Source organism: Cupressus sempervirens, chromosome 5 (genome assembly GCF_028749045.1).
Source record: "Cupressus sempervirens isolate cs-2001-9-10 chromosome 5, ASM2874904v1, whole genome shotgun sequence".
NCBI lineage: Eukaryota > Viridiplantae > Streptophyta > Pinopsida > Cupressales > Cupressaceae > Cupressus > Cupressus sempervirens.
In genome coordinates this window covers 319,107,681-319,128,199 of record NC_143122.1, presented here as the reverse complement: position 1 = coordinate 319,128,199, position 20,519 = coordinate 319,107,681, and the positions used below count along the sequence as shown (strand labels likewise).

Here is a 20,519-nt window from a genome sequence, read left to right as displayed (position 1 = left end):
AGGCAAAAAAACAAAAGACTGGGAAAAATGAGGAGGTAGCCTATAGAGAGATTGAAAAACCCAAAAGGAATATGAATTTGCTGGCTCAGAAACTGAGGCACCCAGAAAACGATTGTGAACCAATTTGAGCTCTCGAAAAACCATCATGAATATCTAATCAAATTTGACATCCGGCAACACATCTGAGAGATTTAGATAGAAGCTTAGCCGGTTGGAAAAACCCAGAAAATTGCGAGTTCCACTGTGGAATTATGGTGGAAAAACCCAACACTTTTGGCCACAAATCAAAGACAAAGGTTTATACAAACCCTAGATGCCTCCAATAGGGCAAAAAATGACCATGATTAGGGTCAAAAATCTCTAAAAAACATTCACGATTTTGAAAAAATGGCTTAAGAAACCTTGACCGTGGCTTGGCGGCGAAACTTTGCAAATTGTGGCCCTAGAAAGATGTCTATATAGGCGGGACTTTTAGAATATTTGGTCACAATTTGGACTATCAAAGAAAAGACCACGAAAAATGGAGGATTTGGTCGCCTAGGCAACTTGAAGGATGCATGAATCTGACATAAACTGATGTCCAGTCACAAAAAATCCTATTTGGGTTTTTCAAAAAAATAGCCCAAAAGCTATTCACAAAAAAAATAAAAAAAAGTTTTTCAAAAGACGAGGAAAAATTTCATTCGAATTTTTCAAAAAATCGAATTTTCTATTTTTAAGTATTTATAAGAAGTAATTGGTAAAAACTTGATTGATATTAACAAAGATCAATAGATCAATATATACAAATGAATAAACGATGTTTCCTTAGGAAACGATCGTCAAGAATAGAAACATTCTATTCTAGCTAACATATAAGTAACAACTAACTAAAAGCTAACTAAATAAAAGAAAGATTCTAATATTTACAATAGATTACAATAGATAACCATTAAATATAATAGAAACTATCTATTATCATAATAGTTTCAGACTGCAAATAATGTAAGACTTTAGAATCACGAAGTAAGGATGCTTCAAATATAAGTTTCTTCTTTATTACGTATTTCTCCAACTCCAAATTTGAGTTTACAAGGCATATTTATGTTTTACAATCAGTTTTGTCCGTACAACCAACTCATAACTTCCCTTTAATCTTTTTTAAGAAAGTTGACATTACAAATGCAAGAGTTGTTATGACAATATTGACAACATCTTGAACAGCTTTTAGAACTTCTATCCAAACGACTCCAATTTTTCATGAATGACTTTAAGTAATCACTAATGTTCCAAAACGACCTTATTTACATGAAACATTACCAGACAAGACAAAAACCCAAACCTGAGCATTCTGAGTATGAGGGTGCTCCTGCACCATACTCCCAAGAAAGAAAACATTCAAGTTAACTTAAATGGAGGTCGGCGACTATAATCCCAGGCATGATTCTCCTTTGTATTTTCTTGTTGGCCTACCTCCCTTGTATTGTGTTTGTGTTTATGTGACAACTGTTGTTTCCTTTAGGTGAGTGCGCTCTTCATCTTTTCCAAGGATATATTCATCCTTATGACTTGAAGTTCATCCTTTGGCACCATGTTTGCAGCAGATTTTATTGTCTTCGTCTGTAAATCATTTGTCTGCATAGCCTTGTCGTCGTCCTCTTTTGGCTCTTGCATGTCTTGATGCTCATTGTGAAGTACGTCCCCTCTTTCACTTTTACCTTCTTCATGAGGTAAGACAATTGATGTCACACCATATTTGAAACCTTTTCTTGCAGCTATAAACTGCATATCAGAATCTTTTTTCCTCATTTTATAAGGTTTGATGACCTCATAAATATCTTGAATGTAGTTAAGTATTCCCATAATCAAATAATTTTCTTCCATCCTTCCGTGGTACTCAATGGTTTAAATTCCTTAGGAATCACACAGATGCATAACATAACTTTGATTTGTTGCCTTTAAGACCTAATCCATCCATCCTCCTCATGTTATGAGATTATAGCAACACATACTTGCTTTCATTGATCTGATTTTCCCCATGGTGAAAAACTTGATCATAATGCACATTCTTAGCTTCGTCAAGTGAACATCCCTGCTTTTGATCTTCTCTTTCCTTCCTTAGCATCATATCATTACTTGCAAACACATACGCAAATTCATAGTTTCAAAAATACAAGATTTAGTTGTCTCTTTCAACATATCTTACAAGTAATCCATTCTTACTATTGTCATCTTTTGCGGCCTTCTTTTTTTTAATAATCATCTTTATGGACCAGTTCGCCTTCTTTGTCATTGGCCAATGCCAAGCGTTCCTTCATATTATTCCTCAATGCACTTCTGCACTACAAGTTTAATATGTTGGTCTCATTCTGCCATTCTTCTATCAACCACTGCATCTAACCATATCTTAATGTCTTTCATCTTCTTCTGAGTTTGCTGATGCTTCTTGCTATCTGTTCTCCTTTTTCGATTTTCTTCTTGTGATACCTCACCTGAATTTCTTTCTTTTTTGTCACCTGCCAAAAGCAATACACAAACTTCCAAGACTTCCCTTGGTCTTTGGGCTTCCAAACTTATTTTCTCAGACCTTTTAGGCTCTTATTCCAATTTAATGCAGCGGGAGAACTGCAATAAACAATTTCAATGACAAAGATCATAAGATCAACAAACTAACCAAAGGCTTCATCAAAATATTCAACTTCTAGATTCTTAACACTAAGTCTACTGATGCATTTTTTGCATGCTTTAGTAAACACTGTTGCCATGATTAGAAAAGCATGTTCCAATGCCTCTTGATGCCAAATATCAACCTTCGACTTTGAAGACATTTGATATATCAATTCTAGTTAGAAAAGAAGACAACTTTTCACTTTAAGTTCAAGGGCACCTCCAACAATATTGATTGAAAACAAATCAAGTGCATGCTTCTTTGGATTGAATCCATACTCACACAATGTATACTGGCGTCTTACAACTAAATCCCACATTTAACCTATGTTACCCCATGTTTTTGGGATGGGGGGACAGGGAAATGAGTTTCTGAGAGTTTTTTTTCCGTGAGTAGGGGTTGGCTGTGGGAGCAACTATATAAAAAATAGGAAAACTTTAAACTATTTAGGGAATTTAAAATATTCATGTGAAAACATGGATCAAACAAGTTTATATACATTAAGGCTTAACATATAATGTTTATCTTAAAAAAATTTAAGTTTAGAGTTCACATGAGAGTAACAAATTATCAAAATTGAAACATTAATTTTATGGAACAGCCAGGGGACAGTTTACTGAAACTTCCTGAGTTTCTGACATGTCCCCATTTCAGGTATGGGTCAAATTATGCCTAAAATGCGTCCTTGGGTAGCATCGCATTGAACAACACAAAATAGCATTACATTGTTTGTTAAACCTTTAAAATCATGGGTTTATTGACTGTTCGTTGGAAACGCAACCAATCTGTCAAGAATAAATTTCATGAAACAAATAACTAGGCAAATCGCTTTGGAGAGATCAAAGATGTCACCAATACAAACTTTGCCTCCAATTTTCATTTAAATCCAACGGTGGAAAAACAAGTTATGAAGTTTTTCCCAGAATTGGTTACCCCAGAGCAGGTCCAGGGATGCTTGTTCAAAGATCACCCCAACTCATTCAAATCTTAATGAAATTGTACCAAACGAAATCTAGTAGAAAGGTCACTCAATAATCTAATTATTCCAAGCGTGCTCAGGTCCATAGAAAGACGTACTAGGCTGTATAACACGTTTTTGTAGACTGTTATCATCACCAAAAACTGTCAAACTAGGCAGCCTTCACCAAAATGGCCATATCTCACACAAAACTCAATGAAATTTAATGAAGCAAAAGGAATTGGAAACTAGAAACAAATATCTTTCCATCCATCTATTATAGTCCTTGAGATGAAGTCATAACATATCATACAATGGCGTGTTTCAGACTACAATACTGTGCAACTTCAGAAGCACAACGTAAAGATGCGTCAAAAACAAGTTTCTAGTTTATTATATATTTCTCCAACTGCAAATTCGAGTTTTCAAGGCATATTTGTGTTTTTACAATCAGTTTTGTCCTTCACAGCCAACTCACAACTTCCCTTTAACCATTTTGTGAAAGTTGACATTACAAATGCAAAAGTTGTCTTGACAGCATTGATAACATCGTGAACAACATGGACAATTTTTATCCAAATGATCCCAAATAATACAAAATAGACAAAAACCCAAAATTGAGCATTTTGAGTGTGAGGGAGCTCCTGCACCAGATCTGCAATTTGATATTTGAATTCTGTCCTTATCATATCGAATCTAAGAGATTCTTCACACAATTGTTGGCACTTTAATTCCCAAACTGGTCTGTGATGAAACCTGTCACCAGGAGAACTTGGTTTTCACCCAATTCCCTATTCTCTGAAGAGTTTTCATTGCTGGAACCTCCATTCTGTTGTTCAAACCCTTCTCAGAGCTCAAACCCCAAAATGGCCATGTAAAAATGAAAACCTCAATGAATCAAATGAACTGCCGATCCTCTATTTAAATTTTAACTTCTTTCCTTTTCCCTTCATGAGGTTTGATCCAAATAAGGGTGTCCAAGCCTTATTTTAATAAATTTTAGTAAATTTATTTCTACCCCAGAGGTCCAAACCTCTTGAGGGTCTTATTCCCGATTGTAAAATGACCACTTTATAGAAACAAGTTATGACTCCTCGGAATCTGTGCCATGGAGGGGGCCACTTTATTATATTGTATTATAATAAACTTTCACTATTTTTATTTAAATCAAAACATTAGGCAATAACTTAATTTTTCCAAATATATTCATTAAGTCCATCACCTGGACTCCAAACTGAAAATTGCTGATGCCCATGCCATCCTGTTGATGTCTAAAGAATAGTAGTTGATTTGACAGTACCCTTTTAAAATATAGGGATTCTGCCTGAAAAATAGGAACTGCAACCAAAGTGTCCATAATTGTCCTGAAGGTCCCTGATGCGTTTTGGTCAACTTAAATCAATAAATAAAATGTAGATGTCCCTCCTAAAATTTAGGAAATTGTCCTAAACGCTCCAAAACAGCTTATACGCCCTATCCACTATGATGACCTATGAGAACCCTGATAATAGACCATTTTCTAAGGAAGGAACATCACAGTAGTGGAAGGAAGTCAGAAGAGCAATGCCTCACTGATTCGTACCTGTCCATATGCAAATCAAAATTGTCCGAAGGGCAGTTTACACTCATTTCTGATGGGAACAATGTGTTCAAAATGGAAGTAATCAACCCTATGTGTAGATCTGGGATCACAAGAAATAGGCCTATGATTTGCCCTAGAGATTTTGTGAGAAGAAGCACCAGGCAACTCTGATCAGGGTAGTGGAAGGAAGAGGTAAAAGAAACACCATAATCTCTTTACAAACAGTAGTACCTCTCACAAATTTCAAAGACCATACTTTGGAACAGTAGTTTCTCCCACAGATTTGACAGTAGAGTTGGACACTAAATAATAAATTAGGTCTCAAGAATCTGATCATGGACAAATATGAAAGGTAAACAATCACCAAACAGGGGTTTTTGGAATTCTTTTTGTAATTGCTCAGACTGTATTGTGATTTTTTTAAACATCTGAGCTTTGATTTCCACTTTATTAAATGGTTAACTCATTTATTCTTTCTATATTAGAAGGCCTAATTGACAATTCCAATTTTGCAACTGCATTTTTAGTTAGAAAGAGTTAGATTTCTTGCGTCAGATTGTAATTGCCTACCAGTATAGGCTCTCTGGTCCAGCATTTTGGTTACCATCTAAAGTGTTATGAAGCTTGTCAAATGTAATCTGTGGTCATCTAAGCTTCTATGTGTTATTTGGTCTTTTGGTATTTTTCTCACAATTTTGATAAGATTCGTATTATACTAGTCAACAGTTATTTTAGCCCTTTCGTGTTTTATTGATCCAGAAGCTAAGTTTTATTGATTCTGATGCTAAGAATTTTATATTTAACTTGTGTTCAGATATTTTATTTGCAATGGATTGGAACGGCTTATACGTTTACTAATCATGCCAAAGCGGAATCATGTGAGCTGCTCAATTCCTTAAATGAATTCTTGCCAGGGAATACATATTGCTTTTGCTAATAGAATGATATTTAGATGATATAGTTTTCATAATGAGGAATCTTCAATGATCATGCAATTTTTTGACTGTGATCAGACAGACTTTAATAGCTTGTTTCATGAACATTTGCGCTGATGTTTAGAAGAGTGCTTGCTTTGCAGCCATTAGGGGTGCAGCGAAGTTCATATCGAAATCGAGGTTCTGAATTTACTGATAAAGCCGTGGTCATAAGGTACAATTCTTTGGTCTTATGTTTTTGATCTTTTAAGCAAATATTGTTGAGTTTGACTGTTCTGAAGCTGTAAATGTTAAATCCCTCATATGCTTAGCATTCAAGATCAGGAATATTGAAGTGACACGTACATAGATTTTATGGATTCATTATTCAGTAATGATAGTTTCATGGACAGTTGTTTATACTGAACAATTATTATAGATATTCATTTCCTTTAGCTTTCGAGCGAAGTTGCATGGACACAGATACAGATACAAATAGGGATACAGTATCAGATATGTATACGGCCATTTTTCAATAACCCCAATATGGATATGGCTGGATAGGAGATTGATAAAAGATACATAAATATATATTTAACACAATTTTCTAAGTTTTCGAGGAGATTATATCTACTTCAAAAGAAATGTAGACCCATAAATAACTATAAGCTAAATTTAGCACTTGACAATATGCAAAAATGGAAGAGTTGCATGGAAGACAAAAATGGGTCAGTGAAATAGAAAGTATTTCATTTTTCTCATGTGGTGTAGGTTTTATTTATACCATTTAAAAAAAAAATTGCATTAATGAATTTTAATAAATTAAAATTGGGAAGATTTGCCTCAAATTTTAAGTAAATCAAATCACATTGTATTTGAAATGGTTGGAAAATCAAGTTCTGTTGGGCACACATGGATACAATATTTGATGTTTATCTGGGCTGTATTGGAAACATTTCCAAATTGGATATAGGGATACATGCACCAAAGGAGGGACAATATCAGTTTCTGGCTACTTTATCTCGTCTCTTTGATTGGTGCATTTCTGTACACGTGTTTCAGCAGTTGTCTTTGTAGTAGAGATCAATGTATATGATTATGTAATTGATACAGCAATGGAAAAGTGTAAATGATTTTCAATTGCTTGGGTCTAAACAGGAACTTGGCAAAATTCTGGAATCTTAAAAAGAAATATTATATTTGTAAAAATAGAAAATATTGGTTTTGATATTTTTCATGTCAGATATAGTAAGTAATAATTAGAAATAAACATAATGCTTACAAAACTCTAATTAGTTAAAAAAATACGAATATAAAAATGTGTTTGTTTTAAAATAGTAGACAGACACTATCACATGGAGTTAAGCTGCTATTTTAAGGGTTAATGTTTTCACCTAAACCTTCTGTTATGGTGCAGGTCATTAGGTGTGTTGTTAATTTTCTGGAAATTTTGTTGTGAAATTATTAATATTTCCTTCAAAAGTTTTCGATTTAATCAATTTTGCAGAACATGCTCATTGGGGGTTGTGAAAATTGCTTGTTTATCTAATCATTCTGTGACTGTGCAACCTGCATAATCATTGTGATTTATGCACCTGTTAGTTGTAGTTTCATTTCAATCTATCCTTTTTTCTTTCCCTCATCAAGTTTAGTTTAAGTACTCCTAAGGAGAACCGGCTAAAAGCTGGAGATTGGTCCTCATCAAAGCTTCACCCTCAAGCAGAGGACCTTTCCATGTATCACGGAATTGATGATTAATATTATTTTAAAATCATTTATCTAATGAATTTCACAATTCATTAAAACTTTAAATATATCAAACAAGTATTAAAGTAAAATGAATAAAGCTCTAATATAAATATTTAAAGCACTAAACTACAGGTAAATAAGCGGTTATATCTTTGCATGGATTTTCGTAAATAAATAATAGGAAACTGGAGATCTTTCTTGAGTTCTATTTCAGTCAAAGGGGAGTTAATCATTTCTTTATCAGTTAATGGGCAATTATGGTTGGGTTTTGAGCAGTTTAAGAGTGATTTGAAAATTGTACACGAGTTGAGCATAACTTGTGGCCTCTTTTGGGGTATTTCACTCTCGCTATCTACCAGTTGCAGCCCCCTTTCCTAGTGCTTTTCACTGCATTCGACCTAGTTGATTTGCATGACATCTGAAGTCATTGGAATTTGATCAAAGTAGATTTTCAGCTATACATCACTTAGAAGAGTTTTTTGGGCTCACTTTTAGCATTCAGTTTTGGGCAGTTTAGTCCCTGATTTTTGGGTTTTTGCAGTTCTATCCGACCCTTAGAGTTTTGGAGGTTTATATGTGTATTTTTTAATCTCATTTGGAGGGACTTCATTCTTTCTGCTTTCCTCAGCACTTGCAGTTTTTTACGCATTATTGTATTGGAGCACAATTTCTAGTGATGAATAGAAGTTGCAGAGTTACTATCTGTTGAGTTGTCGTTTTGCACGACACTTAACGGCAAGAATCCTTTTGAACTCCTCTCTTGAAAAGCTAATTTAGGATCAACTCCAAGGTTTCGGGTGATCTTGCGACCTACTGGAATCCTCTCAATTGAAGATAGATGTATTTGTTTGTAGGGAGGCTTTTGCTGGTTTGAACTAACTTCGAATAAGACGTTTGATTTGCTGTTTTGAAAAGTAACCACAAAAGAGATATATTTTTGGTATTTTCTGTTTTATGATGAAATGCAATCTATCAATGCAACTATATGAATTCCTAATTTAACCAAGTGTTAGCAAAACAAATAACAAAGATAAGGTAATGAGAGATTAAAGCAAATAACTTGAAAGAGAAATTTCTAACAGACATAAACCACGTTAACAGCACGTTTGCGAGTTAAATTGTCAAAAAGATCGTGTAGGAAACCAATGAAAATAGGAGTAGCGCTTCCTCAATTCCACTGATGCAATTGTTGATGGGAACTTAATAATAACTGAAAGATGTTTCACTTCTCATTGAATTGCAAAGCCACGGAAAGTGCGCTCATGCGAGACAAGAAGCTATGCAAGAACAATAAGGTGATCTCTTCTCCAACTCGGTACGTCAGTGGAATTTGTTAACACGTGGCAAACATCAGAACTAAAAGATCGCACAATCAAATCAACACAACGAAACTATTGGCTCCATTATAATTCATGAACAAGAATTCACAAAAATAACACACTTCGGCAAGAATAACTACACTCAGAATGAAAGCATCAATAGCATATATCATTGTATCAAAATAATGGCCTACATCCATGTATTTATAAGAAAACATCTCTTTTTGTGTTGAGAGTGAGAGCTCTTAAAATGCAAACACATGCTAAAAACTAATAAAACAAATCTAATTATATACAAACTGACTCTCTAAATGGTGCAAAGTAGGTCTCCACCCTTGTTTATATCAATTAATGGGTGCATGAGCCTTTACATGACTTAAAGCAAAGAAAATGAGATAAGAAGAAGGAAGGTGCAAGAGGATTTGAAAGTCACTAGAAGCTCTAAAAATGGAAGCTTGACCTTCTCTGGGTGTTTCTAGGAGTTGAACTGCTGTTAGAATGCGTTTCCAGTGCATGGAATGCTCTAAATTAGGATTTGGCAATTAACTGTCGACGTACTGTTACTTCTTCAAAATTGTTGGCACACCTCTGTGAATAGCGCACCTATGCACCTTCCACACCTTTAAGGAATTTGTGCAAGGTGCTCAATTCACCAAAAAATCAAAGTTCTCTGTTTTGAAAACGGTTTTTGGGTTTTTCTTAGACGAGGTCTGGGAGCACTATTGTGTACTTATTTTTCCCTTTTTGATGATTTATACCCTCTTTATAGCCCAACATTTTCATAGACTTGAACTTCTGCTTTTTCTATCGGAATTCCAAAAGTATATTTGTTGAATCTTATCATTAATAGTTTTATAAGATGAGGAACTTGTTTTGGTTCATGTGTCCAACCTCTGTATCTTTGATCTTCAGTGTAAATTCATGAATCAAAACTTATGTGTGACTCTTTTGAAGGTGAAGGTTACCAGCTTCGGTGAGATCTCTATTGTTGCTGATAATGAAGATGCTATGATAATTTGTGCACTTACGCGTTATGTGCCACACCTTTGTGTTATGTGCACTTGCGCACCTTCGTGTTATGCACATCTTCGTGCACTGTGAAGTCTGTTCCTTGATTTTTTCTTCTCTCCGATTGCCTGATCCTTCCCGGTTAGAGACCAGGTGATCTAGATTATCCAAAATGATCAAATAGTTGAAACTTCTTCATATCTTTTTTAACAAGCTTTTCTAGGCCTTTTTAACTGGCTTTTTCAGAGGTCTTCTGCTCAAAATTTCAAGTTGAAACTTCTATCGGTCCCTAAAATTGGGAAGTTGAAGGCTCGCTGTTTTAGAGATTGAAATTAGGTTTTTAGTTCTTTCCAACGATGTAAATGTTTTGAATTCTGAGCTCTAGGTCAAAAGTTATGACCTCAACAAGTTATCCAATACCATGCACATGCAATATCATGGATTTTTTTTGTACTATGGATAATGAGGATGTCAATTTATCTGCACAAAGAAGCAAACATTATTTACCTTATGTTTACAAGAAAGTGAATTTTTCCCCCAAAAAGCCAGTTTTGCACACGCGCTAGTGTGCTAATTTGCCTTGGAAATGGCAAAGTGCATAGTTGTGCACTAGTGTACATAGGTGCATATAGTGCGCATGTGTGCAACTCTGCACATGCACATTGTGCAAGCGAGGGGGGGTTCTTAAGAGTATAGGTCGCCGGGGGGGAACGGAGTGTGCACCTCTGAAGGTGTGCACCCCTGAGAGTGCGCAGGTGCGCATGTGCACATCCCTAGAGTGGGGGTGAAGTGTGCATGTGCGCATGTGCACACTTTGAACACATCTAAGTCTTAAACTTGCAATTTTTTACTTGTGTCTGATTGCTTGACCCTTCTCGATCAGACACCGGGGTTTGACCTAGACCCAGGGGAGGATCCAAAATGACCGAGGCTTCGGACTAGATGCCTCACAGGGGATTTTGAAACTAGGGGGTCCCCATTTTGTGACTCAAAATGGGGCATGCATTGTGAGGCCACAACACTATCCACTGTTTTTGAGTTTATGCATGTTATCTGAGTTACACTTAAAATATTGTGAAGTAATTTTCCTATTTTTCAAAAAGATTCCTTGCATGCCTGATTCAGGAAACACATGTTATAGTGCAGATCATTATGTGTGTTGTTAATTTTCTGGAAATTTTATTGTGAAATTAATATTTCCTTCAAAATTTTTGGATCTAAGGAGCTTCATAATTGAATCAATTTTGCAGAACATTCTTATTGTGGGTTGTGAAAATTGCTTGTCTATCTATTCATTCTGTGACTGTGTAATCTGCATAATCATTCTGATTTATGGTGTCCCACCTGTTAGTTGTAGTTTCATTTTAATCTATCCTTTTCTCTTTCCCTCATCAAGTTTTAGTTTACATGTTCCTAAGAAGAACCAGCTCGTATCTGGAGATTGCTCCTCATCAAAGCTTCACCCACAAGTGGAGGGCCTTTCCATGTATCACAGAATTGCTGATTTTACATTCAGCTTAAGGGTGCAATTCCTAGTGATAACACCTTCATCAGTGTATAAACTAAAAGAAAGATCTATTTAGTGTTCAAATTTTATCCCAAAATAATATTTTCAAAGTTAGAACTTAATAGAAAGTGTATAAACTAAAAGAAAGATCTTCATTAGTGCTCAAATTTTAACAAAAAAAATATTTTCAAAGTTGGGACTTAATAGAAATTTTACAATACCTAGGCTTAACCCTTAATTAATTTTTTTTAAGGTTCTTGTGCAATTAAGAAATGGACCCAAAGACAATAGATGTATATAAAAAGAAATCTAGAATCACTGTTTGAGAAACATTGGAAAATGCCTTGGCATGTGTGGGGACTGTTGATTACATGGGTCAATTGTGTCAGTTTTTGGAGTGCAAAGCTACTATATTTTGAGCACACTCTGCATGCCTATCGGGGTGGGGGTGTGGATGAGTCAGCATAAACTTGCTTCATTAACCAGTAAACTTCAATATTCTTCACAAGAAATATAAAGCAAGTAAAATACTGAAATAGCAACACATAGACACCAATATTTTTGTAATGTCCCCATTTTTGCCACCATCAGAGTTTGAGGGATTAACTTATTATTGTGATCCTCATAGCCTAATTATTATGGATAGAGGGTCTTCTAAGGTAGAGGTGTGGCTATGAATGTTCCAGTTTGGTCTTCATTTGACTCAGATTGGACTTTGTTTGACTCAAATTGGACTTCGTTTGGGTTTAGTTTCATGCACTTGCTATTTATGGCAAGTGGGGTGATGAATGAGAGGGACCTTTTCTATTTTTGGAAAGTACATTTGGTCACATGGGGAAATAATATGAGTGACTCCTGTTTCAAACAACATATTTGAAGGATAAGTATTTTGGGAGTTATTATTGTTTTAGTGGCCAAATTATTATTAAATCATTAAATGACTTATTATAAAGTTAAAATTTAACTTTATAATTTCACTTAAGTTGAGGGTTAAGTCATCATTGGAAGGCGCCATTTATTTTATTAATTCATGGAAGCCTATGCCAAGGAATTTATTAAAGTTTTGGGAGGAAATGATTATCATTTTATATTACCACAAATTCAAATATGCAACCAATAGTGAAGTTTGGATTTGAGTGAAAAGTGTGATGAAGAAGCCAAGTTGCATTATAGAAGAGACTTCATGGAGAAAAACAAATCATTCTTGTCTCTTTGAATTTATTTGTCTTGGTGAGGGTTTCCGAATTTCTGACTTTCAATTCCACTGCTGAAGTATAGTGGTTTTGTACTGAGATTTGTAGTCTGATTTTCTGAGCATCTTTTTAATTGTTGCTACTGTGGCTGAGAAGAGTAATTGTTTGTGTCTTCCATTATGTGGTTTCTATGACTGGGAAGACTTTGTAAATGTTGGGGTTGTAACATATTTTTCATCTGGTATTTGTTGTTGGTTATATCTGAGTTTGGCATCAAGCATCACAGTTCTAATTATGAGCCGTTATTGCATTCTCAATGCCCAAGCTGCTGTTTGTTGGTACTGTGAGATATCTGCATTATAGGGCATGTAAGTGCAAGGAATCAGCCATCTATGATACCTGAAATTGAATGCCTGAGTGTGTTGCGTACAAGTGTTTTCAATCAAGAGTTTTCCAGGCTAAGGCGGGTGCATATTGGTGTTTGTGTTTCCATATCTGTGTGGGACTTCAAGGGCAGTTACTACTTTGTTTAAGGCCTGCAAATATCATCGAGAGAGGAGTTAATTGGCATGCAAAGTTTGACCTGTGGGCATTGTACTGCTGCAAGTTTCTATCAAATGCCATTGATGGTTGCAGGTGCAAATTGTAATTTGGTGTATATTGTAGTTGAATTCGCAAAGTTGCAATTATTATTAATTGTCATTGTAAATGGTTTGGGGTTACAAGGTTGCATAATAATTGTTTGACTAAATGTCAAGTTGAAGGTATGTGTTTCAGTCATTACTATGCATGCCAAGTGTTTGTAGAAATGCCTAGTGGCTGTAGGTGCATAATGGGACGCGTGCCAAGTGTTTGTCTTTATGTCTGTTAGCTGTAATAGGTAATTTCAGTCGTGTAATTGTTTACCAAAGGTCTGAAACAACTATTATATCATTTTTATAACAACCTTGCATTGCTAGAGTGTTCAATAACCTAATTTGCAGCCTATAAACTTAAAGAGCACAATCTGAAAATAAAGTACAGCAAGACTAAACTTGCATGCAAAGTTTTTGGCAAAACGTCAAACATCTGAAAAGTAAAGAAAATTGGTGTTTGTCAAGTTGGTACCAGCAGGGGTTATTACAATTTTATACTTGGAAAAACCATGGTGAGCACTTAACTACAGAGATGAATCACTAATATATAATCTGACTACAATGATAGCAGGAGCTCATTGCTCCGGGAAGGCTCACTGTCTAAGTAGCAAGATAAAGAATGAACTTTTGTTGCACCAGAGGCACACTATCTAAGGTTTTAATGAATTCTCCACAATCGATGAAGATAAATTCTGCTGATAATGCAGCTGATCTGCATAACTTTGTCACATTCTCTGCCTTTGCTTCTCAGATATATACTCTTCTAGAATTCTGTTGTAGACCGTCCTTTGTTGAACATAACATACTCTCGGGATTTTTACCATTGTTGCCAAAGCACAAACTATGCTTACATACACGATAGACCATTGGAGAATACAACAAGGTCATCCATTTCAAAAGGACATTACAATCTAAGCTACAAGTCAGGCATGGAAATAGCAAAATACAATAAGGTCCCAGGCCAAAAGCATTTGGACTAAAGCATACATTATACCAAGCATGTATTCGATCAGATAATACCCACACATTAAACATATAATCCTAACAAAAAACAAGAAGCACGATTCATTAGGAGAGAGAGGGGACCAAAAACATGTTACTCAATATTGTTGATGTTTTTAGCCAGAATAACATAACATGCGATAAACAGAAAACCAAAAAACATACGAACAAATAACACGAGTATTTATCCTGAGAAAACCCTCCCATTCGAGGGAAAAATGCAGCCACACCGAAAAGTAGATCCTTTCATTGAGAGCTCAAACTCTGAGTATCTCATGGATACTTTTACAAATAGAATGTTTGCTTCAAGTATCTCACAAATACCTTTACAAATGATTGACACTTCAGATGATCACACACAACTCATTCACAGATGTTTGTAGTGAATACGAAGGTGTCTCACATAATTGCACTTGAATCAGCACAGTATTATATACAACAACATTGAATACTAGCTTTGTCTTTTCCAAAACAAAATCATTCCATAATGATTACACCTGATAACCATACACTGGACTTCTATAACAAAACAATCAACATAACACACAACTGATTATCATCCTACCATATATCATTATTCAACAACTGCTACAAACATTTCACACATAATAATACCCTGTTGAAGATTATCAATGCCGACTACACTTCAGGGGAGTACATCAAAGCGATGCTATAGGATATCAAGAGACCATACACAACTGTAATCGAAGATGAACAAAATAGGAAGAATTAATCCAGGATGTTCATTCTCACATGCTTCGAAAATTCCTCAGTTCAAAGGAGCTACCAAGAAGGAATAAGAAACAGCCCATGATGAAATGGTGCATACACCATGCAAGTGGACAACAATTACAAATGTAGTAAATGCATTGAAGAGACATGTGAAGACTGATGGGTGAGAGGAGTGAATTGTCATCGCATAAACACAAAGAATACTTGAAAAACAAAAAATGCCAGCATAGGCTGCTAGCAAGGTCGAGTGAGCATCCACAATGACACACCATCACTAAAACCATACACTGCTGCCCAGTCACCATTGAACAAGCACTATCGACAATAATCAGAGGAAACAAGATGTATCTCGCTGCTATGAAGTTCAACAAATATCAGATTCACAATTAGCCAATCAACAACCACAACATTTCAAAGGGGTAGACACACCACCCAAAGAACCATTTTTCCTGTAATGGTAAATCACTGTTGTTGTAGTTGTATTAAACGAAGGAGATGAAAACTCCTTAAATAGACTTACAAAGATGATGTTTCTAAAAGAAACAATCGTGAACTAAAGACAAAAATAGAACTAATAAACTAAAAATTAACTAAGATGACCATTAAAGAAACATTATAGTATTTTAATACCCTCCCTTAATGGTCATTGTCCAATTGATGCCTTTTGGTCACAAATTCTTCAAAACATTTTGCTGTTGTTGGGACCCTCCCCGGGTCTACAAAATGTTAATGACCAAGAAGTTAAAAATTCGTCTATAAAAGAATTAGAGAAGTGTGCCCCTTTTTTAGAATGCTTTGCAATAAGAGACAAGTGCTTGCCACTGACTCTGCCATTGAGATGAGTCTACCACTAACCCTCCCAGAATTAGCAAAACATCTGAGTAGAAATCATCACATAATATCCAACTTGATGTTGGACAACAAAGTTGCTCTTCCTTGGAGACAGAGACAAACATTGAGAACAACTAGCACGTTTTTGAACAAAAATCAACAAACCCTTCAGACTTTGCAGATGAGCACGATCCCCCAAAACAGACTACAAAAAGCCGCAATTTTTTGAAGAGAAAAATTAACAAAAGCCCACCACAATTTTTGAGGAGAAAAATTAATCAAAACCCAACATGATTTTTGAGGTGAGAAATCAATCAAAACCAAACAGAATCCTAGACACGAATAATAGAATACAAAACTTTTGTTTTAGGAAAAACAATAAAGCTCAACAAATAATTTTTGAGGAAAAATTATAAACCCACCAAGGAATCCCATGCAACTTACAAATCATAGAATAAAAAATTTTAAGGGAAAAATTATAGAAACTTATATTTTTATCAAGGGACCCATTAGAATTTTTTTAAGGGTGACAAAACACAAGATTTTGCATGGTAAATCAGCACTTGCAATTACATGCAACCCAAAAAAATCAGACTTTTGCTACAACCAAGAAATCACGAGATCTAAACCGTTAACCAAACTTGTGATTTCTAGGAAAACTCCTCGAAGACGAACCACAAATGTTTCATAAAATACCTCTAATATTTCTCAAAATCAAGAAGGAAATTTCTGGAAAAAATTCCAGATCAGAAGAGGCTCGAATTTTTCTTACAAAATTCGCCAAATTTTATGAAATCCCATTGACTTGCTTTGATATCATGTTATGGTAAATCAATGTTGTTGTAGTTGTACTAAACAAAGGAGATGAAAGCTCCTTATATAGATTTACAAAGACAATGTTTCTAAGAAACAATTGTGAACTAGAGACAAAAATAGAAACTACCTTATGAATTGAAGACTAACAAAGATGATCATTAAAGAAATATTATAATATTCTAATATTTTCTTGCCAATCTGAATTTGATGAAGGGTACTCCCCTTATACACACATAACAAAATAGAGAAATGACAACAATTTGCAAGAACAAGAAATTGGCGTCTTATTATGTTTAATAAAATAGAATTACAATATTCTGAAATATGATATACAAAGGCACATGGGCATTTTTCTTAGAATATTTTGTAAGCTAGAGTTGCCATATCATCCCCCAAAACTATTCTAGACAACCACACGTGCCTTATTTATATAGGCAATTTTTACCACCTAAGAAGGTGTTTTTACCCTAGACTTTGAGGCCGACCAACCCTAAGATAGCATTATTTATATTTTATTACATTAGACTAGGCCTTAAACAAGTTTGAAACTAAAAATTAAATTTTAAAGGAATTTCATTTTCGTCCATTTCAGGTAGTGCAACTTTCAGAGACCATAACTCATCGTCGGTTGCTTTTGATTGGTTATTATGACCCCGTTTTGGAAATGTTATGACCTCGTTTTGGAAATGCCACAAATTACTCTTTAGCACTTGTCTCGCATAAGCTCTAGTCAGCTACGGTTTGACCCCTTTCCGGAGCCTCTAAAGCCTTCAAAATTGAGTTCAAAGTTTCTATTCTCTATTGGTAATATGGAAAATTTTCAGTATCTTCAAAAATAAACTTGATCATGCAATTAAACTTTATTGGTAGTCTGATATATCTAAAATGAACCTCCAAGGAAGAAATTAGAATATTTTGATCTCCAATAACCAACTTACTAAAAAATTGCAAGCATCCAAAAATAGTTACTCTGCATTGAGATAGTGCTTATTGACAAGGCAAACTAGATAATATTTTTGCATGATGCAAGACTCCCCTTACACCCAGGATGCTCCTGCATCAGACACCTAGGGTAATTTGAGAAGTGACCCTATCGCATCTTAGATGTTAAGAGGAACACTAAGATGATTAACCTCTTTCCTTGACAACCATGATGAATCTTCAACAAGTCTTCCTTTGCTTTTGACCAGTTATTGTTCATATGTCCCGTTTGTTATGCTTGCACCAATACCACTACCCAAAATGTCCTTAGTTTCTTTTGTAGATGAAGTAATTGTGAGGATAATCCATTGTGCTTTTATGACCTCATCTGCAACATGTCCTTCATTGTACCCTTTCACATCCGCAAATTTAAAACACTGGTGAAATCTTAAGTTCAATGGGCAATTCTACTTTTTAGGCATTTTTTGAATCACGCTTCATCAGTATGTTGCATGGTCCAAATTTTTTCATCATCAAATGAAGCATGACTTCATCTCCGATCTGAAATTCCTTATGTCTCCTTTCTCATCTGCCTTAGCCTTGTATTGTGTATTCATTTTAGCAAACTGCTTCCTCACCTCCTCATGCAAGTTCTTCAAGTATTTTGCAAAATCTTTAGCTTCATCGCTACTTGTCTCCCCTTTGTTCAACTTCCTTAATTTAGAAGCATTTATGGGACTACTTCTAGCCTCATCCCTCCTTTTTCTTGAAGGCTATGTTCCATTCATCTCCTTCTCACATTCGGATATGGTGATATTCACTCTTTAGATCTATATTTGTAAAATACACATACCCACTCAAACAGTCCATACTATTATCCATCCTCGACAAGGGAAATTTGTACTTGATAATGATCTTGTTGATAGCTTGAGAATTTGTTCACATCTTCCATTGTCCTTTTTTATTTGATGCTAGTACTGTTGGTATGACACAAGGACTCAAACTCCCTCGAATCAACCCATTCTTCAGCAACTCTTGTACTTCTCTGTTTAACTCTTCACTCTCTGCTTGATTCATTCTACGAGCTGCTTTATTTGACAAACTAGCTCCTAGAATCAAGTCCATTTGGTGACTGATCTTCCTTGTTGATGGCAATCCATCTAGTACATTATTAGATACAATATCCTTAAACTCATCCAATAAATCTGCAACTTCTGTAGGTACATCTTCTACTTCCTCCTTTCTAACTTTTGGAATTAAAGCAAAACACATGTGCTCATGCCTCATTCCTTCTAGGAACTTCCATCAACTAAACATATTATGGCATTGCTACATACCTTTTCCTTTGTTTCCTTCAATGGTTTAGGTTGTGTTGAACTCAATCCTTTGTCAAAGAATAGGTATTTGCATACGCATCGTGTACTGCATGACAATGAAATTGCCAAGGCCTCCCTAAAAACAAATGTCAAACATCCATAGATGTAATATCACACAATACCTTGTCATGACAATTCCCAATTGTGAAATTTACCGGACATTGTTCATTAACCAAAGCCTTATGATACTTCTATAGCCAAGCAATCCGGTAGGGATTCTGATGCTTCTTTCTCTCTACCTTCAACTTATTAACTATTTTCTTAGAAACACGATTATTTGTGCTACCACTATCAATTGCACCTCGTGCAAACAAATTCTTCCTTTTTGGTGGCATCGCCAGGGACGTCAAAATGTAATCCCAAGTGCTTGGTGCATCCCAAAAAGTGGGTATTTTAGGGGGGATGCATTCCCGGGGTACATTGATATTTTCCCTTTATATAATAAATTTATTTTAAGAATACACTAAAGGGGAAAATCAATCCGTATGTGATCTTGCAAAAAAATTGATTGAGTCACCTTTTATCTCTCCAAAGGAGGAATCAACAAATTCAAAGGGGATATCCATACTTCATCTCTCTTTCTCCAAGTAGGGAAAAATGATAAATGCAAAGACAAGTCCACACGTTCCACACTAAAAGAGGAATTTTCCTTTATTTTCACAAGTGGGGAAATTTGACCCATGTAGGGATATCTAGTTCCCACATTTAGAAAAGTTTTCAGGATCCCTAGTCACCTCAAAGGGGAAAATTGACTTGTCTCTAGATAAATCTAGATATCCATTAGGACAATCCTTACATTGAGTCCCAAAATGTGACTAAGTATAAATGTGAAAGGGGGAAATTGCCTTGCATTTGAACTCTTCATTCACACCCTTTATCCCTGAATTCCAGCTGGGGAAAATCGACCCTTGTTTGGATAAACTCTCAACACTTAAATTTTTTCAAGAAAATGTCATCGAAAGTGGAGAATTTGATGGAATTTGATGCTAAGTCCAGATTTTGATCAATTTAAGTGGGGTATTTTCATAGTAAGTTTAGATTTTGATCAATTCAAGTGTGGAAATTCATAGGAGGCCCAGATTTGATCAATTTAAGTGGGTAAATTCAGAGTAAGTCCAGATTTTAATCAATAAGAGAACATTTGGAGGTTTCATTTCATCATTCAACTATTCATTTTCACAACAGTGATTTGGAATTGAGCTCTGAGGAAGAGTTTAAGCATCAGTGTCAGTCTTCTAAGTATGAAAAGTGCCTGAAGATTAGAAGGTTGGATGAAAACCCAACATTTCTTGTAGGGTGAATTCATATAAAATTTGATCAAAGTTGCTA

At 35.2% G+C, this 20,519-nt stretch overlaps 1 protein-coding gene across 2 annotated transcripts in view; it reads left to right on the top strand.

Moving 5' to 3' along the window:
- The window catches only part of NRPA2 (nuclear RNA polymerase A2), a 294,138-nt gene that overhangs the window by 41,415 nt on the left and 232,204 nt on the right, over nt 1–20,519 (top strand). For both annotated transcript variants that reach the window (XM_089830051.1, XM_089830050.1), the window contains exons 5-6: nt 6,002–6,065; nt 6,266–6,336. In XM_089830051.1, coding sequence (XP_089686177.1) covers nt 6,002–6,065; nt 6,266–6,336 — 135 coding nt within the window. The remainder of the gene's footprint in view (nt 1–6,001; nt 6,066–6,265; nt 6,337–20,519) is intronic.